At 30.4% G+C, this 24,321-nt stretch overlaps 2 protein-coding genes across 2 annotated transcripts in view; both read left to right on the top strand.

Annotated features, from left to right (window-relative positions):
* Positions 1 to 3,437: 3,437 nt before the first annotated feature.
* On the top strand, positions 3,438 to 23,790 carry LOC142349517 (U6 snRNA-associated Sm-like protein LSm1). Its single transcript, XM_075401133.1, has 2 exons — positions 3,438 to 3,773; positions 23,358 to 23,790. Exons 1-2 carry the CDS (start codon positions 3,554 to 3,556, stop codon positions 23,582 to 23,584), a joined length of 447 nt encoding a protein of 148 aa, XP_075257248.1. The 5' UTR covers positions 3,438 to 3,553; the 3' UTR covers positions 23,585 to 23,790.
* The window catches only part of LOC142349514 (sodium/calcium exchanger 3-like), a 54,922-nt gene continuing 54,191 nt past the window's right edge, over positions 23,591 to 24,321 (top strand). The window contains exon 1 of the mRNA XM_075401131.1: positions 23,591 to 23,697. The gene's annotated coding sequence lies outside the window, so the exon portion shown is untranslated. The remainder of the gene's footprint in view (positions 23,698 to 24,321) is intronic.

The following is a 24,321-nucleotide window of genomic DNA, read 5'->3' as shown; positions in this document are numbered from 1 at the left end:
TCGAGGAGTTATCGAGGATTGAAGTTTTGTGTGAACAATGGGATCTTTAGCATGATTGTTCACTTTTAGTACAATTTTCTTCAAACTAAGATCTTTTTTACGAAAACATTAATTCAAATTTCTATAAAAAGAATAAATTTTGAGTTCGTAAAAGTTGAATGCAAGGCGATAGAAAGACTAGTTCTGGTCTCATAGGGAAGTTCACTATCAAAAAAAATCGAACTCTAATTGAGAGCCCTTTTTTTAATAAAACTTTTCTCTTTTTTGCTTTTTTAAGTCACCTAGAGACAAGTCACATTTTATATCGACGTTCTATTAATGACAAAACTCCTTTATAGTCGAATGAAGCGCAATGAACAAAAAACGTCGTTTTCAAGGAATTGCTCATGTTTTTTTTTGGCTTCGATTCTGAGTTTTCGTAATTTTGAATGAAATTTTGAATTTCTTTTTGAAGTTTTACTATTTTTTTTGGAGTCCTATGGTAGGGATTCATTGACTAACAGTGCAATATGTTCCATAATGAGCATTAAGTGAACATGTCTATTTCATTGAGGGGGCGGCTAATGGCTGTTAAGACTTAAAAAATAATTTTTCGAATTTTTTTTTGAATATTAAAGAATCATAATCTTATTATAGTGAATTGTAAGTCAGTCCAGGGGTGAGAGCACCCTCTTCCTTCCTACTGCAACCAAAATTAAACTGGTTAGCGGTTTTATCTTCTATCTATTGGTTATATGACTTCAATGACAAAAAATTTCAATTTTTTAAAATTTTTTTTGGATTTTTACGTATTATTGGTTACTTTTGAAATCTTATCACATTATCCAAATATTGACAGTTCCCATCAGCTTAAAAACGATGTTCTGTGGATGACCAATAAAAATTTTAAACAAAAATTTATGGTTTAAATGGCTTCGACACGTTCTTCTTGCACTTTTCTACTGATTTTTTGGTTTTCTCCTGTTTTTTTTTTGTTGTTTTAATAGTCATTATACTTACTGTGATCTCATAATGAATACCTATGCATGACAAACATAAATGTACTGCCACCGGGGCATCTTTGAGCGTTTTTATTGACTTCCGTTGAAAGCTATTGAATTTAATGTCTGTTAAAATAAAAATCATTTTTCGAAAATTTTATTTGAACAATAACAATTCCTAAAATTTTCTTGAACTGTTAGTGAGTTTCAGTATTGACTGGACCCACTTGCTTTTTACTGCGACTAAAAATATTCTGTTTAGCTGTTTTATCTTCTAGCTATTGGTTATATGACTTCAATGACAAAGATTTCAATTTTTTTAAATTTTTTTTTTGGATTTTTTGAATTATTGGTCACTTTTGAACTCTTTATCACATTATCCAAAGATTATTGTAATCCAATTGGCTTAGAGAGGACGTTCAGTGGGTCACAGAGAAAGTTTTCAGAGAATAGCTAATGGTTTAATTGTCTTCGACACTTTCTTCTCGCATTTTTCTACTGAATTTTAGTTTTTGCTGTTTTTGTTATTGTTTTCTGTCATAAGACTTATTGTGATGTCTTTTTAACTATCTATGCATGACAGACATCATTTTCCTCCCTATGGGTTATATCTGAGCATCGTCATTGAGCTCCGATGAAAGATTGAGTTTACTGGCTGTTAAGGGTTTAAAAATAATTTTTCGAAACTTTTTTGAAATTCAACCATTCCTAATTTTTTTTCGTGAATACTCTTGGTCATTGTTGGTTCTAACAGAATCCATTTCCGTTCTACTATAGCCAAAATTAATCTGGTTAGCGGTTTTATCTTCTACCTATTAGTTTTAAAACATCAATGCCACGAGAATTCATATTTTTTTTGGGTACTTTATTTTGTTTTTCGATCCTTTTGAAATCTTATCACATCATCTTACTGCTGAGAGTCCCTATTGGTTTAGGGAAGAAGTTCAACGGATCATAAATAAAGTTTTCAGGGAAGAGCTTATGATTTGAGTTGCTTCGACATTTTCTTCAGGCACTTTTCTACTGAATTTGTGGTTTTTGCCTCTCTCTGTTGTTGTTTTCATAGTCATTAACTTGTTGTAAGGTCTTATTGATGAAATACGATTGGCAAAAAAACTTATTGTCCCCTCGAGGCATCATTTATTGTATATACTGGCTTCCGTTGAAGGCTAATGAATTTAATGGCGTTGATAATACGTGTTTTCCCGCAATTTTCGTGCGTCTAATGTATTTGTTTATATTTGTTGATTTTTTGAAATTATATTGATAAAAAAGGTTTTCCCATTGCTCCTGAAAAATTAATTTAAAATTGAAGAGTGTTTAGTGAAAAGTTCATTTTTTTAATGCCTTCGACCCTTTTGTCGCTCAATTTTTTTTTCCTGAATTCGCTGTTTTTGTTCTTTAGGTAGCCGTAAATTGCTCACAGATCTCATAGGCTTGTAATTGAGGACTGAATGAATGATGTTGCTCGAAACATTCAGTATATAGCGAATAGGTTCCTTTCGTCAAATTTAACTTCTATTCATCAATCAGATGTCCCATCGAATTTCGTGTATTTCAAGAAATAACATATATATTGATATTATGTGCCACTGTTGTTTCGTTTTTCTGAACGTTTATTGAATGGCCATTTTTTGCGTTTCTTTTTCTCTTCCTTCAGAACAATCGCGTAATAACAGATCCCAATGGTTTTTAAATGTGGCCCAAGTAAACTTATTTAATCTTTCAGTATAAATCCTTCAACTGAAATAGCAGAAATAACAACTGAATTAAAAATACATATTCAGATGATAGGTATTGATTTTAATGGTAGCAAAGGTTTGTGTTTTCGCAAATCGTTTGTAATTTTTTGAGTTTCTCTTTAGTTTGTTTCTATGGCATAGTCTGACCACAGACGGGTGCTTTTGGTTTTGTAATGACTTTTTAGTAATTTATCAAGGATTTTTTTATTAAAAACCAATGTTTTTTAAGATTTTTGAATTTTCTTGGTGCAAAAAATGTTGATTAATTTTTAAGTTTCGCCTCACTGTTCGTTCTTTTTGTCGGCTTGTTGCGTTAAGTTACCAAAGTTCCTTAAAGTATTCTGCTAACTGGTGTTATTGTTAAGCTTTTTGTTCTCCATATTAAAAGGTGAATTCATTATTTTTTATCTAATCTGTTCAAAATTCTGAAATTGTAACAGCTTTCGACACGTTAAAATATTGTCGTTAATTTTTCTTTTTTCAGCTAAATGTTTAGCTAACGCAGGCAGGGATAGCAAGGAGTTTTGGTTTCATCGTGGATTGTTACAATCAGAAAGGATTGTAGGGTGGCGTTGTCTTTTCTAAAAGATTTGTTCGAACTTTTTTGTGCCCATTGCAGACATGTGTGTTTTTATGACGAAAACAAAGCTCGCATTTTGGGCTTCAGAACGTCGATGACTTTTCTATGATTTAGTATCAACTTTTTTTCAGATTTCTAATATGACATTGCACCATACTTGCTTAGAATCATTTAAGATCTTGTGGTAATTTATCATTAAAGATATTCTCGTATTAATTCTTTTTGTGGAATCACTTTAAACTTCAATTGCGATGGAAAGTCAGTACCCCCAGTGTATAGTGGACGGACAACCGTACCTCCCGGGATGTATTTCAATCCTGTCCTATTTGGAGAAACGACTCATGGTGGTCCTCAGGGACGGCAAGACGTTCATTGGGTACCTGCAGTCCATCGACCAATTTGCGAATCTGTTGTTGAGCAAGACGAAAGAGAGAATCTACGTTGGGTCCAAGTTTGGCGATATTGAGAGAGGTTTGTGCCAGATTTCCATCTGGTATAAAGTGTCAAGCATGTCGTCATTTTTTCCTTGGAATAAAGTGAAAAACAAAGCTCTTGTTATAGTTGAGAGGGTTAACCTAATGGTTAAAATCCTCTCTTCATTCCTGCAGTTTATGAGAATGCAAAATATAACTTTGGTCAAAGGGAAGGGTAGCATAGTGCTGAAATAATTTTTCATCTGTTCATAGTTTTTACGGAACTACCGAGATTTCTTAATATTGATCTCAATCGAAATTTGAAGCAATAATTTTTTGTTTTTTTTTCTACCTGGTTGTTTTCTTCGATTAACTTGCAGCCCTTGCCCGTTTACTTATTGTGTTGTGCCAAATTGCTCCCATTTCAAATTTTGAGCAGTGAACGCAAATGATAACAGTTTGCTACTAACAAATCTACCGACTGAGTGAATTTAGTGTCACGATCTCTATCCAACTCATACTATCCCATAATGAACACCTACTGTTGAATGTTAAGTAATTAGTGTACTATGAAGAGCTGAAATGAGTCAATGAAGCACTAATTAATAATGCATTTAAAACAGGCGGCCTATTCATATTTTCAAAATGCAATGCTCTCTCATTCAAATTCCAGTTTTATCTAATTCCATTTTATCCAATGCCATTTTACCCAAACTGCCATTTTACCCAATGCTACTTTACCCAATACCAACTTACCCAATGCTCCTTGATAGTAGTGGATAAAACAAGGGATTCAACCACCAGTAAAATTTGTCCCTTTCTCCTAACGCTAATCGCGCATGTCGAATCGGGCCAAATTTTACTGTTTGTTGGAATCCTTGTTTTATCCACTACTATATTCACCACTATAAATACATACTACACGCACAATTTTGTGTACAAAAATGTACATAGCTAGTATAATTTATGCAATTCATACACTAATATCCAAAAGTTCTCAAAGCTAGATTTAAGCCTATTTTCATATCTAATATGCCAAACTATACTGAAATAAATCAGGTTAATCATCTCACAAAGTTTTTTTTTCAATAGAATCGGATGGATTGAAAATAACTTAGATGGATTGAAAATTGCTTAGAATTGGATAATAAGAAACAAGTTTCTTTAAAATTTTTGACTTTAACCAGGAGACGATTGATCTATGATGTTTAACTGAGTGATTCTATGTACCTGGTCACATTTTTGAGCCGAGTCTTGGGAGGTCTTGATAAAAGGTTGACTCGCCTTTACCACGCTACGGCAGTACTGCTCGACCTTTCTTAATGGCAACTGTGGGGGAGGGTGCAACTACAGAATGCTTGAACACTTTTAATTTTAATTATTAGACTGACTGAAGTCTAATATTAAGCTGACTGAACAATATTAATGTATCGTTTTACAGTTTTTGTAGTGAAGTGAAACTCATGATGAATAGCCAAAAAGTGCCGTGGAGAATAAAGGTCCCCACGTTGAGAATTATTCTAGAACATTCTTTTTCTAGAATATTCTCACATGATTTTTAACTTAAAATTAGTTATCATTTCCCAAGTAATTACATGTTTTAAAGTAAAATAATAATTAAATCCTTCTATTAAATTGAATGATTTGTATAATCTATTAAAAATTAAATAAAGATTTTAATAAATACTCACTTTACTAGCTAATTTTTAAGGGTATCTTATATTCGAAATTTTCACTTGTTTTCATTCTGTTAGTGGTGGTGGCTTTCTTTGTCAATGGCGACGGCCATTTTAGCATGACATGCACTTTTCATTCGATCTGCTAAGCAGTGTAATGCGATGTTAAACCAAGCTTGTTGACTTCTTATACTATTAGCGGTTGCTAAATATGAAAGAAAGTGAACAATAATATCACAGTCAAAATCACTGAGATCGGTGGAAACACAGTGATTAGTGTTTTTCTATGTCTTCTTGAATATTATACTTATAAACATGCTCTCTGAATTGATTTCTAGTGTGACCATATCTATATCTATGAAGATAAATACATAGTCTACATTTCCTATTTCTAAATCTATTTAATGATATATGTTTATAAACATTACACATACTACACGTTAGATATTGATCAGGATCAGAATAATGATATCCCAAATGTTCTATATAATCTTTAACCTTAACCATATTTTTACATACATAACAAGAATATTCTAATTCTTTACAATTATTACAACATTCTTTCCAAGGTTTATTTATACACTTATCGCATTTCAATTTCATTTTTCGAAAAGTTATTTTTTGATTATTTCCCTAAAAAGATACATCATGTCTCAATCAACTAATACTAGTGTCATAAACTTCTGCGATGTCTGTAATATATCCTTTGAATCAAAGAAGGGTTTATACAGGCATCAATCATACGATCTCAAACATAAGGAACTATTGGAGAAAATGTTTGAGTCTGAAGAAGAGGAAATCTCGGAGAGGGTGTATAATTTGGATGAAGATGATTATATTATTAAAACTAAACCAGCCACCAAACCTAAAACTAAAACTGAAGAGGATATCTACACCAGAATTAAGTATGAATGTAAAGAATGTCATGAAGAATTTAGAAGTAAAGTAGCTCTAACTACTCATTCATATAGTCACAATCGCATGTATCTAGAAAACACAGAAGACTTCGATATAAACTCAAGTCAGAACATGAGAGAATTTTATATTACTGATAAAGGTGGGAATTACATTGAAGATATAGATGAAGCGACTAATTACTCTTTAGAAGAAATTAAAAACTGTTACCAGTTTCGTAAAGTTAAGAGTTTTAAATATAAGATCACAGCTGAATGTGATTGTAAGAAGAGAACCAAAGAAGAAGTTAAAACTACTAAAATATTTTTCAATACTGATTATATTAATAATAATGCAATATATGAATATGGTGACTTCAATCGGTGGCTAGATTTCGAAAAGGAAATATATGAAGGTTATGGTTATGATTTTGAGTTTCTTGGAATAAGAAGTATTCAGTTAAACATTGAACCAACTAAAGCATCTATTGGTAGTTATATAGATTTACCTCCTGATCTCAAAAACCCTAAATCGATATTAAATATACGTAGTTTTAAATACAATTGCTTACAACTAACTATAACTGCTTGGCTACATCCCGCCCCACACCATGCAACTCGAGAAAGTAAATATGTAGATAAACTAATTGAACCAAGACAACATGAAGATGATTTTGCTTATATAATAAGAATACAGAAATTGTATAATATTAATATTTGAGTATACACACCTTGTGGTAATGGTAAAATAGAATTGTTTAATCAACTGGATGATTTTAATAAAGATAGAAAAGATGTAAGACTACTAGTTTGGAGTAAGGGTCAAATAGAACACTGTGCCCTAATAAAAATTATAGAAACCAAATAAAAATAACATAAAATATTATTATTGTGATAGGTGTACCTATTGGTTTAACTCACAAATTAAATATGATAAACACGAATGCAACAACTCATTCAAACCAGAGATTGTTTGTCCTAAGAAAAAACATATTACTTTTATAAATGAACACAAACGTCAGAATATAAAAAATATTATAACTGCCGATATAGAATGTTGCATTACCGATGTCACAACTAATGACTGTAAATATGTAATAGCTGAACATATTCCAATAGCTGTGGGTTACACCTGGCAAGGTAACTTCAAACACTACTTCGGTCTAGGCTGCATCAAAAGAGTTGCTAGAGATCTATTAGAAATAGAAACTGAGAATAATTTCAAACATAATGAAAAGATGATATTCACAGAAGAAGATAAATTATATCATGAAACTAATAACACTTGTCATATCTGCAGTAAAACATGTATTAATAAAGTAAGAGATCATTGTCATGGAACTGGTAAATATAGAGGACCAGCATGTAAAATATGTAATCTAAGATACAAACAACAAAACTTCATTCCAGTAATATTCCATAATGGCTCTGGCTATGACTTCAACCTACTATACAGTGAACTCTTTAAACAGAATAATGATAAAAGAAAAGTAGATAACATACCACTAGCTGCTGGTAAATCTAAGATGTTTAGCATTGGTTGTCTCAAATTATTAGACAGTTATAACTTCTTAGCTATGCCTCTAGATCAAATGGCAAAGATATACGGATGTAAAACTAAAACATTATATCCATATGAATACTTTGGTTTAGAGTCATTGAAAACCACGACCAAGTCGTATAGTAGCAAAGCTACCTACCAAGAAGTTATAGGTAATCTAAAAATAGAAGACTTTAAATCCTCTCTACATAATAAATTACCAACACAAGAAGAAGTAGATAACTTTAATAATGAAAACAGTCATAAAACTGGAAAAGATCTAACTATAGAGTATATACAGAATGATGTGGAAATACTAGACTATTGCATGAATGAATATGTTAAACTAAGCATGAAAGAATTCAAGCTCAATCCCCTACACTATGTAAGTCTCCCAGGTTATAGTTTTGATTGTTGGTTAATGTCAAGCGGTGTAACATTCGATACATTACAAGATAAACAAATGCTAGATGATTTTGTTGGAGCAAAGAGAGGTGGTATATGTGGAATAATGGGAGATAGATATATAAATATTAGTAATACTAATACTTATACTAGTACTAATACTAATCAGGGAACCTGCTTCGCAGATACTAATGATAAAGTTATTAATAGAAATATATGGTACACAGACGCAAACAACCTATATGGTTATGCAATGATGCAAAAGTTACCTTATAAGGATTTCGAGTTTATTACTACTACTACTCTAGATGTAATATTGAATACTCCAGATGATAGTGATCATGGTTAATATATAGTTTGTGATATTGATTATACTAATGAATGTAAAGAAAGAACAGAACAGTTAGCACTAATGCCTAATAAAAGAAAGATAAATGATAATGAATTGGGATGCAGAGAAAGAGAGAAAAGTAACGCAAGAACAGAGAAATTAATCTTAGATCAAAACAACAAAACAGATTATATGGTTCATTATAGGATGTTAGTTCTATGTTAAGATGGGAGTAAAAGTAACAAAAATACATAGAGTAATTAAATTTAAACAAGATTATATATGTAGCGATTATATACAAAACAATACAAATAAAAGAGCAACAGCTAAAACTGAAGCAGAAAAGGATGTAAGGAAATTAATGAATAACTCATTATATGGAAGAATATGCATGAATCCTCTACACTTCTTTCAAAGCAAGTTCTTGCATGATGGAGAAAAGATAATGAAAAGTGTAAGTAAACCAACATTTAAGAATATAACTAGATATAGAGATTATAGCCAAATAGAATATATAAAGAAAAAAATAGAATATGATTCTCCAGTATATGTAGGTGTTACTATCTTAGAATTAAGTAAATTACACATGTATGATGTATTCTATAATATTTTACCACCATCCCTCAAAGATCTAACACTTCACTTTATGGTTACGGACAGTTTCGTATTAAGTTATAGTGAAGGTAAAGTTAGTGATGAGCATATGGACTTAAGTAATCTAGACATACCTATAAAAACTACTAATAAAGTCCCCGGCAAGTTTAAGCACGAGCTGGGAAGTAGGATTATTGAGGAATTTATAGCATTGTCCCCCAAAACATATAGCTTCAAAAATTATCCTAAAAACACTAAAGAAAAAGGAATAAAGAAGCATAATAATGCAAGGCACATAGATTATTATGATGCATTAATGAATAATACACAGAGAACAGTAGATGATTGTAGAATACAAAAAGTTGGTGATAACATGACAACAACAAAAACAAGTAAGATTAGTCTAAACACATTTGATGATAAAAGATTTTATGTAAATAATATTAAAAGCTATCCTCATGATGAGAATCTATATCTATTCAAAGAGATTTAATAAAAATGATCCACCAAGCATCAGTGAAACTGCTTCGCAGATCAATAGATGGAGACAAAGACCTACTGGTTAATAATATTCTAGAACTAACCATTAATGACGCTAGAAAGTTAATTGAAGTTGCTATTATATTATATAACGAGCTTTGCTAATTTTTATAACAAATAATTATAGACCTAATTCATTCATTACATCCATATGGTTGGTAGTTAGTATATTATAAATCATTATCTGAGCCATATATTTTTCCATAGTGTCTCCCATGATTGTATTCTTATGTAGTGTAGCTCCAGCTATTATATTTTTATTAAATTCTAGAAATCTTATTATCTTCTTAGCCCCATCTACATATTTAGAATAAGTTGAAATTATTAACTCATCATGATTTGGTTCCTTAATATGATCAATAAACTCATCTATAGTTTTACAACGTCTTTTACAAGCTAAACATCTTTTTAGATTAAGAGAGAAGCTGTTTTTATTATCCATTTTTTATAAACTTATAGAATTAAACAATCTAGAAAAACAAAACAGAAGAAATAGATTAGAAGATAAATTAAAACAACAAGAATATTATGGTGAAATAGAAGAGTTATTTGATCCTCTAACCAAAACTATCAGTGAAACTGCTTCGCAGATAAACGCAAACAAGGAAGAGAATCTAGCATTAGGTGAACAAACATTAAGAGCAATAGATTGGCAAAATCAAGAGTTAGATAAACAAACTAAGATGATCGAGCAAGCTGGTTCCCAGTTCAATGAAACTGCTTTGCAGATGGGTGAAACCGCTTCTCGGGTTCATGAAACTGCTTCCAAGATTGGTGAAACGTTAAAGGGGGCCATAAAGAAAACTCAAGATATAGCACCAGTTTATGTTGATACAAAAACAGCCAAACTTCTTCATGACATGGGGGCTCAAACTAATCCTCAATTAAAATTAGAACTCGTAGATTTACCTAGTAGGAGATATAAAATGAATGGTGTTGATATAACTCTAGAGCAGGCTGCATTTCTAGTTAGGGATAATGTATATGAGTTTTCAGAAGGATTTACTGATTTTCTTACTAAATCAAATGTAACATATGATGATAAGGTTGAGGAAGATGAAAACAAAATTAAAAGGTTTTTAAAGGATTATAGATATGATTTAGGAAAAGGGGATAAGAAAAGCGCTAGATATAGAACAATAAAACGTATAATGGAGGTAAGAGATGATGTATTTGGCAGGGGATTAAATGGCAACCCAAATAATTTAGTAGAAAGACTAGAATTATTAATACTAGAAACAAAAGCTGGTCATGATGGGTTAAATGATGAAATGCTAGATATATCTAAGCAACTATTATCTATGAATATTATTAATCAAGAACAATTAGATAATTTTATTTTTAACTATGGTAAATAGGTGAAACCATGACTACGTACATCAGGGAACCTGCTTCGCAGATGACTGTCCATAAATAAAACGATAGAAAAACAACAACAACAACTAGCTAAAGAAGTATTCAGTCCTCAAATAACAAAGTTTAAAAGACAAAGAATAATACCACTATATAAAGATGAAACATGGTCAGCTGATTTACTTGATAAGTCATCTCTAAGTAAATACAATAATAATTATAAGTTTATATTAACAGTTATAGATATATTCACAAAATATGCAAGGGCTATTCCATTAAAGAATAAATCTGGTTTATCTATAACTAATGGTTTTAAAATAGTATTAAGTGAACATCCACAAGGTGGCTCTGAACCTAGAAAACCAGAAAAGTTATGGGTAGATAGAGGTAGTGAGTTTTACAATAAAACATTTAAATCTTTACTTAAAGAATATGAAACAAAACTATATTATACTTATTGTGATTCAAAGGCTGTATTCATAGAGACATTCAATAAAACATTATTACACATAAAAAATAAACCTATGTTCATCAATGGCGATGGTAATTGGGTAGATATATTAAATGATGCTGTTGTAACATATAACAATAACATTCACTCAACAATTAATATGACACCAGTTGATGCTTCTAATAATCCTGATAAAGTTAAATACTATATCAGTGAAACTGCTTCGCAGATCAATTCTACCAAAGCAACACCAGAATTTAAAGTTGGTGATTATGTTAGAAATGTAGATAAACGTAATATCTTGTCTAAAAGTTACACTTCTAATTGGAATAGAGAATTGTTTAAAGTGAATGAAGTTCTAAAAACACATCCACCGACATATAAAATAGAAGATATTAATGGAGAGATAATAGAAGGCAAATATTATGAACCGGAACTATTGAAATCCGAGTTTGATTTTGAATCTAATAATAAGGTTTTGGAATCATTAAATATATTTCTTAAAATAAATAATGACAAGAAATAGATTCAATCAAGCTAAACATAAATCAACATCAACATCAACAAACAACTTAACACTAAGTAAGGCTCGTGGGTTATTCCTAGAAGATAATGATGATATTGATATGAAGGATACCTATAAAATTACAAATGTTCATCCCCCTAGAGATGAAAAAGATGTTGTTAATAAAGAGTATTGTGACAATAATTTATTATCCTCTTCTAATAAAATAGACATTTTAAGTAGAAACATAATTGATGTTTCTAATGAAGAACTAATTAATGAGTTTATTGAATCAACAAATGAAGTCAGAAATACTGTTAAGTTTTGTAATAAAGTTGCTGCAGATACTATCTCTAAATATAATCAATTAAAGCAAGAATTTGATGATAATAAGTTTAATCAGAATATAACTAACATACACTTAGATGAAATGTTTACTAACGGTCTGAGAGAAATGAAAGAATACAATAAATCTCTTAGAGGTGTTATAGTACAATATATAATTGCTGTACTTTTACAAAGTAAGTTACTTGATAATAAAGAGAAAGACAGACTTGAGATGCATTATAGTTTTAATCAAGAAGATATAATGAAAGAAATAGAAAGAAATTTTACTAATGAAAATAAGCAAAGCAATGACCAATCCAACAGCACCGAGTGGGAGATTACTATATCCAGATTTGTCATCAGTATCAGAAAGATTGATAAACGAAAAGATTCAAGCTAATAATAAATTTAACAACAATATTTACATTATAAAAGATATTAGAAATTATTATGAAACTGAAACTAATAACTATAATAAGAAGTTAAGTAGATATAAGAATTATATTAACATAGCTGAGATAACAGAAATAGTATTATCATCAATAGCAACAACTGCAACACCAACATCAGTTTCATTAACAGGTATAGGATCAGCTTATTCTATACCAACAGCTTTTGCTACAGCAACTGTTTGTGGTTCATTATCAAAAACAATTAATACTAAAATTAGAAATAAAATTATAAAGTATTCACAAATGTATATTTTAAGTAAACAGTTTAGTGATAAGTTTAATAAACTATATACTAAATCATTGAATGATAATAAAATAGATAATGATGAGTATTATGAATTTGTTAAGTTATATGAGGATTATAAGAAGAATAAGAAATACAAGCTGAGTATTTTTTTAGATTAAAGATATTAATGCTTAGTAATAACAATGTTTTTAGTAATAATAATATTAGTATTAATATTTATCCGCGAAGCGGTTACACCGATCGATAAATATATAATCATAATCTTAGTTATAATCATAATCATAAACATAATATAATCATAATATAATCATAATCATAAACATAATATAATCATATTATAATCATAATCATAATCATAAACATAATATAATCATAATTATAATCAAATAATTATCTTTTCTTTGTACCTAAGTATAACCCTCTTCCTTTTTGTACTACTTTTATACCTTCACCAATAGTTGCAAATTTAATTAAATCAGGTGTGGCTGATAAAGCAGCTCTAGGGTTTCTAGATGCAGCTGCACTTTCTATTTTACTTGCTATTTCTAATGCTCTTACTGGATTATTAGCTACTTTCTTTCCAAAGTTAACTGTAGCCCAACACTTTTAAAGAAATCTTTAACACACTTTTAAAGAAATTTTTAAGTCCTTCTGCTTCTATTGTTGCATCAGATACTGTCATTGATTTATTCCTTCTACATAAAACACAATTACCTTTTAACATCTTAGTTCCTTTTGAAGTAATAGCTCCTCTTATATTAACAGTACCACTATAATGTCTACCTCCAACACAATATGAATTAGTTTTGAACTTAAAAGACTCATTTCTATATATAAAAAATAATGGAAGTTAAAAAGTATAATCCCTTTGTTGTTATTAAGCCTAAACCCAAGCCTAAGCCCAAGGTTAGACCTAAGCCCAAGGTTAAGCTTGAAGCTAGAGGCTTGGCTCTAGAGAATAAAAAGAAATTAGACATTATTTATGCTAAAGGTTTTGTTAATACTAATAAGAAATAGTTAGGTATTAACAAGAGTAACAATTAGAGCTGACTAGCTATAAATATAAGTATAAGTATATGGTTATGTATATAATTATAACAATAACTATATTATACTATGTTTATAAATTATCGCTAGAGTTATATCTAAAATTATAATTAACGCTAGAGTTATATCTAAATTATAATTATCGCTAGAGTTATATCTATGATATTATATCAACCATCTTATTACCATCACTATTCACACTAATAACCTTTCTAGTTAATACTAATGCATGACATATAACATCTGCAACTGCAGCACTAATTTAAAATTAGGTTGTATTGGTTGTGGACCTATATGATCCCTTTGATATCTAGTATCGAATACATATATTCTATAATTACTTTTGAATGTTCTATGATTTATATATGGTTTTATTTTATGTGGTAGCCCATTATAATCTTTATTAAAGCTAACAATTAAAGGCCTCATTATATTTATTGGTTCCATAATTAATATTCATTCTATCCTCAGGATAAAACTCACTACCAATCTTACAATAACATTCAGTAACATTCATTACATCAAATGTACTTGCTTCATGAGTTTGTTCATTAACATTATTATTTTCAAAACCAACTATTATATAGTGTGGTCATTCCATACCACTTTCCATACCAAGATCAAACAAGAAGTTAGTAGCATAGGGCACATTCTTATAAAATGTCTTTCTTTCATAATAACTAAAGTGTACATTATTCTTTTTATTTAAACCCTTTTGCACAATTATTCTATTATCATTACTAGGATCAATACTAGGTACACACCATGATATATCTCTAATTTCTATATTACCATCATTGGCAACTGCACCAGGATTAGCATTAACTCTTTATAGAGCTCTATCATTATTATTTCTTTTTAATAATAGTTTAAATCCTAAACCATATGTAATCTTTTTAAATCATTTACGAAACCAAATAGATCACTCATCTTAATCATCATGTACATATGTCCCCTTTGTGCAGCAATATGGTCACCTTTAAGTTGACTATCTCTGATACCTTGATTTCTAACAAAACCACTCTCATATTCATCACCAGTACTAGTTAATAACTTATACATCAATAGATTAGGATGACAATGATCTATATATTCAATAGTCCTTCCACCACTAGTTTCAAGCTTAATTGAACTGAACAATGCGATCATACCATAATTAACTAATATGATATTAGCATCATTAGCAAATACACCACCAGCATAATCTGATACAACAAACTCTATCTCTAGATATGAATCATGTATATTTAAGTGATTCTCTTCTCTATTGAGTATGATATTAATATTAGTATTAACCGTATTCATTGTTGCTAGATTATTAGGTTTATATTTTATAATCTTACTTTTGTGTATATCATTATTGTAACCATAAGTTGTATCCAAATTAAAATCCATTTTATTAGATAAAAAATGACAGACAACTTGGTTCTATATGAACTACAAAATATACACGAAGCTTTAACTAAAACTAAAGAAGAGCAAACACTTAACTTTAGAATGATAAAACCAACAGAAAAGTTTAACTTTAGTGAACCTATACATAATACAACAAAATTAGGTTTAATTAGATTATCTGTTTATAATTCTGTGTTTAATGTGAATAGGAGAAATAATCAATTCTTATATGCTAGTACTGTTATAGAAGATGATGAAGCTTTACCTCGGGCTCTTAGCTCTGACCCTAACCTTAACCCTATCTCTACCTCAAGCCAAAACATAACATCTATACTTAATTATAATTATAAAGGAATCCCGTTGCTATATTCAACTATTACACCGGGAGCATATGAGTTAACTGACATAGCAGAATTAATAAAAGAAGAAACTGATGGTAATGTTATAATAGAACCTGATAAGAATACGATGAAATGTTTAATGGAAATAAAACAAGGAGCACTCAGCTTTGATATAGAAAACTCACTAGCCTCATTACTAAGATTTAGAAAAATAATTTATAACAAAAGGTAGATATAAATCTCAGAAAATTATTGATATTATGGGTTTTAGTACTATTAACATTCATTGTAATGTGATATCTGGAGCTAAAGATAATGGTAAAGATACAGACATACTATATACTTTTAATCTAACTGAACCACCAGGTTACTTGATAAATATTATACCAACTAATATCTTGTATCAAAATGTAACTAAAGATAGAATAGAATATATAGAATTTCATATTAAAGATGAGCTTGGAAGACCTATAGACTTTAATGGTGATGTATTAAGTTTTACTTTACATCTGGTGTAGATATAGATATAGATCTAAAGATAAACATAAACGTAAACCTAATTACAAAACTCTCCGATCCCAATTAATTCTTAGTTTACCATTAATATTTTTATTTTTAGTTATATCAATGACAATATAATTATAAGGCTCTTTCCATACCTTATTACATATATTAGCAAAATCATTTTAACTAAGTTCAACAATATTAAAGAAATCTTGATATATCGATGCTAGGACTTTACCTCTTTGTTCAAATAAAATAAATAGATTACAGTTCTCTCTAACACTCTGCCTATCCAGAGAGAACAAATTTTGATTAAGATATATCATATTGCAATTACTATGTCTACCTCTACAAAAGTATTCATTAATAACTGGTTTTTGGGCTCTATAATCATCGAATATCATTAGTTTCTTTAAGTCTTTGGGTAGTTTATCGGGAGATGGTAAATCTTTTATCTTTAAAAAATTCAACATCTGCTTTGGGGTTTATTCTTTCTATACCATGGTACTGATCGCCAGTAGGTCCAATGATGTATAGCTTATCAAAATATATACTAGCTAGAATTAGTTTTTGTAATAAGAATGTCTTACCACATTCACTAGGACCAGATATTATACATCTAAAATTATCTGGGAATGCGGCTTCAGTAATTATATCATCATCATTTATCCATGAATATAGCTCATCATTTATGTTTACAGATATCGGAGAAACCGCTTCACGGATATTATTAGTAGGACTATGGGACTTCGTCCATGTTTCACCAGTACTAATGCTATTACTGTTGCTATTCCTATTAGATTTACTCCTTTGATATTTTTCATCAAATAGATATACAAAATTTTCTCTATCATTATCATTAACATTATCATTATTAGCAAAGCTACTTCGTAGATCATTATCATTAACATTATCATTATCATTATCATTAACATTAACATTATCATTATTAGCAAAGCTACTTCGTAGATCTTTATCAATGACAATATCACTATCATTATTAGCAAAGCTACTTCGTAGATCATTATCATTATCACTAACATTAACATTATCATTATCATTAACATTATTAGCAAAGCAACTTCGTAGATCATCTGCGAAGCAGGTTTCCTGATTAACATTATCATTAACATTAACATTATCGTTAACATCACCTCTACTACAATTCAAACAAAAACACTCATTATATATTTCTGGATATTTACATTGATTAACTAGAGTATTCAAAGCACTTTTATTTCTAAATCCTCTCTCAATAAGATAGATCATGTATAAACAATAAGCCCCACAACAGGATTCATCATATTGTTTTATTTTCTCATTAGAGCCTAGATCAACATATTCTTCTAAAAATAAAGGTGGAGTTTCTACACCAAAACTATCAAAGTAATATGTTGGACCACCTTCTCTTCTTATAACTAAAACCCAATGTGTACCTTCAGTTGGATGTAGATTTACAATAATGTTGAAGTTAGGATCCCTGATACTATCTGGAACTTGATCTCTCATTACAATCTCAATTGGTGTTAGACCTACATCTTTTTATTCTGATATCACTCATAGCATTATTATCAATATTAAATTTATTATTGAATTCCTCAAAAGTTAGGATGAGCATTTTTATATAATAAATTTATTAAATCTAAGTCTAATTATAAGTCTAAGTCTAAATCTAAATCAAATCTATATTTATTATATAAAAATGGAAACAGGTAAGGCAGTTTTTATTTTTTATTATTATTATTGGAATTTGTTATATAATATATGATTCAAGACCAAGTAAATACACAAAACTAGAAGAAAGCTTTAGTGGATTTATGAATGGGAGTCTAGTTAGATTTGAATATGAAAAGTCTAGTTAGATTTGAATATGAATACTATTGTTTATGGTGGAACTGGTACAGGCAAAACATATTTTATTAGACAATATTTAAAATTATACTCAGTCCAAAATCAAGAACAAGACCAAAACCAAGACCAAGCTAAAAATATAGTTATAGTGTGTAAAGATGATAGAGACTGGATAGATCCTGAGTCTAATAAGTTTTATACTGGGTTCAATAAATGTGATATAAATATGATCACAAAAAATAATATGCATAAAGTTCAAAATTGTGTAATAGTACTTGATGATATGGGTGATAGGTTAAATAATGATATAGCTTATTATTTTACTGAAGGTAGACATTATAATATTCAAATGATTGTAATGTGTCATAAACCAGCTCAAATAATTAATACAGCAAGAATGAGTTTTGATACTATTTATTTAACAACTTATAATGGACCTGACCTATTTAAAAACTTTAATGAGATATATAAATGTGAACATGACTTCAATAAAATAATTAGTGAATTAAATAGTAACTATTATAATTGTACAGATGGAATGTCAGATGAACTTCGTTATGGTATAATTAAATATAATAAAGAGGAAAATACTTTTATTATTATGAGTAGTAATAGAACAATGATATATGATTCAAGAGTTGGTTTCCTTGATTTAAAAGTTCTTAGTTTGAAAGATGATTTAGAAAGAGAAGATATAGATAAACTTATAGCATATATGAAACCACTAATGATTAATGCAACAGATAGAAATGTTATTAATGATGATAATTATCAGTTTTTTTTAATAAACTTCTTACTTTAAATAATATTAAAATTCAGAATGATGTTTTAGCAAAAGAGATGATTAAAGGAAAGGGTATGAAAATTTTATCAAATATTGGTGGATTTATAGGCACAGGTTTATTTATATTTAATTGTTTTTATCCTGATTCAATATCAAGAAATGCTGGAACTGTAGCAATGGGAGCAAGCACAATGTTGAGTAAAGTAAATACATTAGTTAATGTTGGATATGGAGCAGAGTTGGAAGGTGAAACACGAAGCAGTTATACTGATCAATGTAACTGTGACTTCGTCAATGAAGAGACGGGAATTTTGAATAGAAATGGAGGAAAGTTTTTAAACAAACTATATATTAATAATCAAGAATTTAGAGGAGAGATTATAAATTTTGTTAAAGATAAAAAAGAATTAGACCTTGATTTGATTTTAGATAAGAGATGTAAAACTAATAGACTCAATACTTTAAGAAATAAATATTTAACAGAGTGTATCACATCTAAAGATAATACTAAAGGTTTAATTGAAATCATGGCTAAATATTACCCTGTGAAGGATTAGGTAAATATTATCTGCGAAGCAGTTTCACTGATAGTTTACCCTATTATAAATGCTTTTACAATGTTTAGAGTGTAACTATAAATGTGGAAACATTGCTGTTTTAAAATATCATTATGAATCATGTCATAAAGATAAAACTGATGAATGTATGTGTGGTAATATAATACTGAGTGGTATTTGTGCTAATGATTTTTCGCCATGGGGTTGTTCTTTAAAAAATGAATCTAATTCTAGTTCTAATTCTAATTCTAGTTCTAACCCTAGTTCTAGTTCTAACCCTAGTTCTAGTTCTAACCCTAATTCTAACTCTAGTTCTAACCCTAGTTCTAGTTCTGGTTCTAACCCCAGTTCTAGCTCTAGTTCTTGTTCTGGTTCTATCTATGACTATAACTCTAACTCAGATCCTAACCCCAACCCTAACCTTATCCCCAACCCTAACCCCAACTTTATCCCTAACCCTAACCTTAACCCCAGCTCAGAAGTATTAATTAGATGTTGTAATAAGTGTAATTATATGAAACCACTAAATAATTTTGATGAGGGTAAGTATACATGTAGAAGTTGTACTTCAGCTAAAGTTAATTGTCCATATTGTACTTCTGTTGTGAGATATGGTGGGATACGGGCTCATGTAAAGAAACAACATCCAGATATAGAATTGACTAGAGGATTTAGTAGAAATCTGCAAAGCAGGTTCCCTGATATAACTGAAAGATCAGTGGAGCTGGTTCCCAGATCTGATATTACCCAAACTGGGGATCTTCGAATTTGCAAAACAACTCCGTTGAGCAGTTATACTGATAGTTGTTCATGTAAATACTATAATTTTGTATCATTTCTTATTAATAATGGAATAAATATAGAAAAAGTAAAAGAAAATATGAATTTATTGAAGAGTATAGATAATTTGAAATAAAAAGTATAAAAAAATGAAAAAATATCAAAAAAGAGGGAATCACTCTTTAAGAGTGAAAAAGAGCGATTTTTTCTACGGGGGGATCACTCCGAATAAGAGTGAATCACTCTTTAAGAGTGAAATGTAAATTTTGCTTTGATTTTTTGATTTTTGCTTTATTTTGGTTCCCATTTTTTAATTTTTATCAAATTTAGAGCTAACATATAGTAGTGGATAAAACAAGGCTTCCAGAAATCAGTAAAATTTGGCCAGATTCGACATGCGTGATTAGCGCTTGGAGAAAGGGTCAAATTTTGCTGGTGACTGGAAGCCATGTTTTATCCACTACTCTTGATTTTTTCGTTTTATCGAATTACAAATTAGCAGGCGATATTAAAAGGTTGTTTTAAAATGTTTATGGTTTTATATCAAGTCCCACGGGCCATTTAATTATATAAGCGGTTAAATAGTCGTTCTTGTAATTTTATCAATAGGGAAGTTGTGTATGTTGGCATTGGGTAAAATGGCTGGTTGGGTAAAATGGCTGGTTGGGTATAATGGCATCGGGCATAATGGCATAGGGTAAAATGAGATTGGGTAAATTGTCCTGATACCCATTGAAATTACTCCCTTCGCAACCTGTCACTAGACCGCGCATTTTTTGGACACATAAACGGAAAGTGTAATCTTGTTGTTGTTCCCAAAAAAAATTGCTTTGCTGAAAAGTTTGAACTGCACTGGTGGTTAATTTTTTGCATGAACCGTTTGTTAAAACAAAAAAAGAACCTCAACGACCATTAGAGCTCTGTCATCTTTGAATCAAATAAGTATGTTTTTTTTTTTAAAAAAAAATCTGCTTTGTGCTTTTGGAACTTTTTATGCTATCACTGAAATACGTTCGTGTAGAGACCCCAGTTTTTGTGACTACTTTTAAACACTGGTTGTCGATGAACTTGTAAATTACAGAGTTTGGAATTTGAAGAACTTATTCAAAAGATTAGTCTTGACTGAGATGTGAAAATCTGTTCGTTATTAGTTTTCCTGAGAAGTAATGTTGTATGCGATGTATCTCTTTTAAACGCATTTCTGAGTTTCAGCAGGTCGGCAACGTTACATGGAATAAGTCAGATACCAGTATTGGATGTTCCAATTTAAAGTTAATGTCAATGTTTGTATTCTTCCCTGCTAAAAGCAATATTCGAACATCAATAATTTGATAAGATCAATTGCAGTAAGAAAAAACCTGTTTATGGTGAAAAGCATGAACGGGCAGAATGCTGCTACAAGAGAATGTTTATTTTTAATGGATAAAACGTTCTGAAGGGAATCTTAAGCTGCTCAACGCAATTTTCATGCAGCTGAAAATGCTTTATTCGATGAGAACGATTTTCTTTAGAAGCATGAATTGAAAACGCAGAAAGATATGCGGACAAAAATCTTGTAATCTTTTCAAATTAAAGCCATTAATCAATATTTATATCATGAGCCTTTAATTGACACTGTAGAACCTATGAAACACGCCATCGTGTGATAACAGCAAAAATGAATGTATTAGAAAAAATTTGGGTCCAATCATAAGTTTTGCTATATTTTTTCACAAAACATTCTACAATTAGCTTAAAATAGCCCTAAAGTGAAAGTATTAAACAAAGGAAAATGCATGTGTTTGTATGCTAATTCCAGGTAATAAAAATTATTAAAAACGCGACCAATGCTGTGAAACCTAATTGGCATTTTTAAAAAACTATATATGTGTCGTGAAAGTCAAAAACAATGTCTAATAACTGATCCTGTGAAAAAAGATATAATTATTTATCTTTATATAACTCTTTCAAGCTTTGTTTTAATAGCATCAATTGATAAATCAGGGCAAAAAACGTGCGTTTAAAAAGTTGTCGAAAATTTGAAATTACCTAGTTATGTCATAATTTTAAAAATACTCCTTTGATCAGTATTTTGAGGGGTCAAAAATGACAGAACAACCAAGAAAGTCGGGCTAGTATGTATTTCGTTCCCTTATTTTTGAGGTCAGAACAGCAAGAGCATGAGTTACCAGCTCTTTTAGTTATGAGATAAAGCTGTTGTTTTGTGAACCAACTGGGATGTATTTGCTTCAGATAATTGGGATCTATTGTTTCGGTCCCCCAGTGTTTTTTATGACCCCCAGTTACAAATTATATGTTGTTATATAGCACGTTACTATGTAAGAAAATAGCACGTGCGCCTGTGGCTCATAAAAAATTTTTGCTCGCTAAGCTGGGAGAGGGCAAAACAGAATAGATCCGAAATTTTTTTCAAAACACATCTTTTATTTCAATTTAATGGCTTTTTCTCTACTTTTGATGTTTGTCGAACAAAATGGATAAATATATCAATTGAATAAAATGATCTTTTCCGTTTGTCCCCCCCCCCCCCCCCCCCCCAGTACGTTATGCTCCCCCAGCTACAGAGCACGTGTCATTACATAGTAAAATATTATGTAAAAATATGGCACGTGCGTTTGGGGGGGGGGGGGGGGGGAGCGCAAATATCATGCACCCACTAAGCTTGGGCGCACAAACGGAAAAGATCCGAAAAAATCAGGAAGGTATCGATTTGATCATTGAGGTAGTGCTGGTACTGCACATTTCAGAAAAGGAAATCACTATTTCCTTAAATCTCCAAAGTGGTTAGTTCGTTTGACTTTAAGTGAGTCATTGAAGTACAATTTAGTTTTTAAAAGGCTAAGAAAAAGTGCAAAAACGTGGCTATATTTGTTGGTAAGCTGCACTTGGCATTACAGAGTAAAAATTATGACACGTGCACCCGTAGTTTGCGAAAAAAAATAATGATATGCACTCTTTAAGCTGGGAGGGGGCACAAACAAAAATTATTCTATTATTCATTTTGTAGCTGGCTGGTGCATGACGTACAGGGTAACGAAAACCTGAGGTCTTTTTTTTATAATTTTTTAGGAATTTACATTGTGAGAGGTGAAAATGTTGTCCTTATCGGTGAAGTTGACCCCGTAAAAGAAGAACAACTTTGTGCTGAACATCAAATGAAAACAGACGAAATCCTCATTATGCAAAAACAGCAACAACTTCTCAAAATTGAAGCTGAGAAAGCTCGTCAGAAATTCCTGAAGGAGCGAGGACTAGACTTCTCGGCTGCATTACAGACGTTTGACGACTTCTCTTAGCTGATTGAATAAATTATCTCAAATATCGCATATTAAAACATCCTTAGCAAACGCATTAGTGGCTTCTCAATGACGTCATTAATTTCAAGACGCGACATAAAGATGATTTTGAGGTTAATTTTGTATGGAAATGTTTTTGTTTTGCCTCTTTCTTATTCGATGTAGTTTCAAACGGAAACTTGAATTGAAAGTGTATTTCAAGTCTTTTTTTAAACCGTTTAAAACCACTATTCATACCGGTCAGAAAATTAAGAAGAGTAATTTTGTCTAGTGTTTTGAAAAACTTGCCATTGGTTTAAATTGAGTTTTACCCTGACAATAACACCTAGTTAGCATTCAATTATTTGAAAATTATTCACGTTTTATGTCAGTCTTACACGTTTTATATCGAGATTTTAAACTTGTAAAGAAACTGCTAAATTGAACTATCTCATTTCATTTGTAACGCAATTTTCGTTACCGAGATATTATCTGTGCTGGTTAAAATAATTAGAACTATTAATGACCCTTTTTAATTTATCGTTTTCCGTTGTAGCGAAATTTTTTGTGAATATTTGAAAATATTTGTTCGGCAGAAGTGAATTCTAATTGGTTATATAAACTTGACATTATTGGTTTCCCCAAAAAATGTGCAGCGTTTGTTGGCGTTTCAATGTGACCCCCCCCCCCCTCAATTTGGGGATCAACTATTTCGATATTAAGTTGCAATTTTGAGGCAAATTTACTGCAGATTCGGC

This window comes from Convolutriloba macropyga, chromosome 11 (genome assembly GCF_964194025.1).
Source record: "Convolutriloba macropyga chromosome 11, txConMacr16.3, whole genome shotgun sequence".
NCBI classification, from domain to species: Eukaryota; Metazoa; Xenacoelomorpha; order Acoela; family Convolutidae; genus Convolutriloba; species Convolutriloba macropyga.
This window is presented reverse-complemented; position numbering and strand designations above follow the sequence as displayed.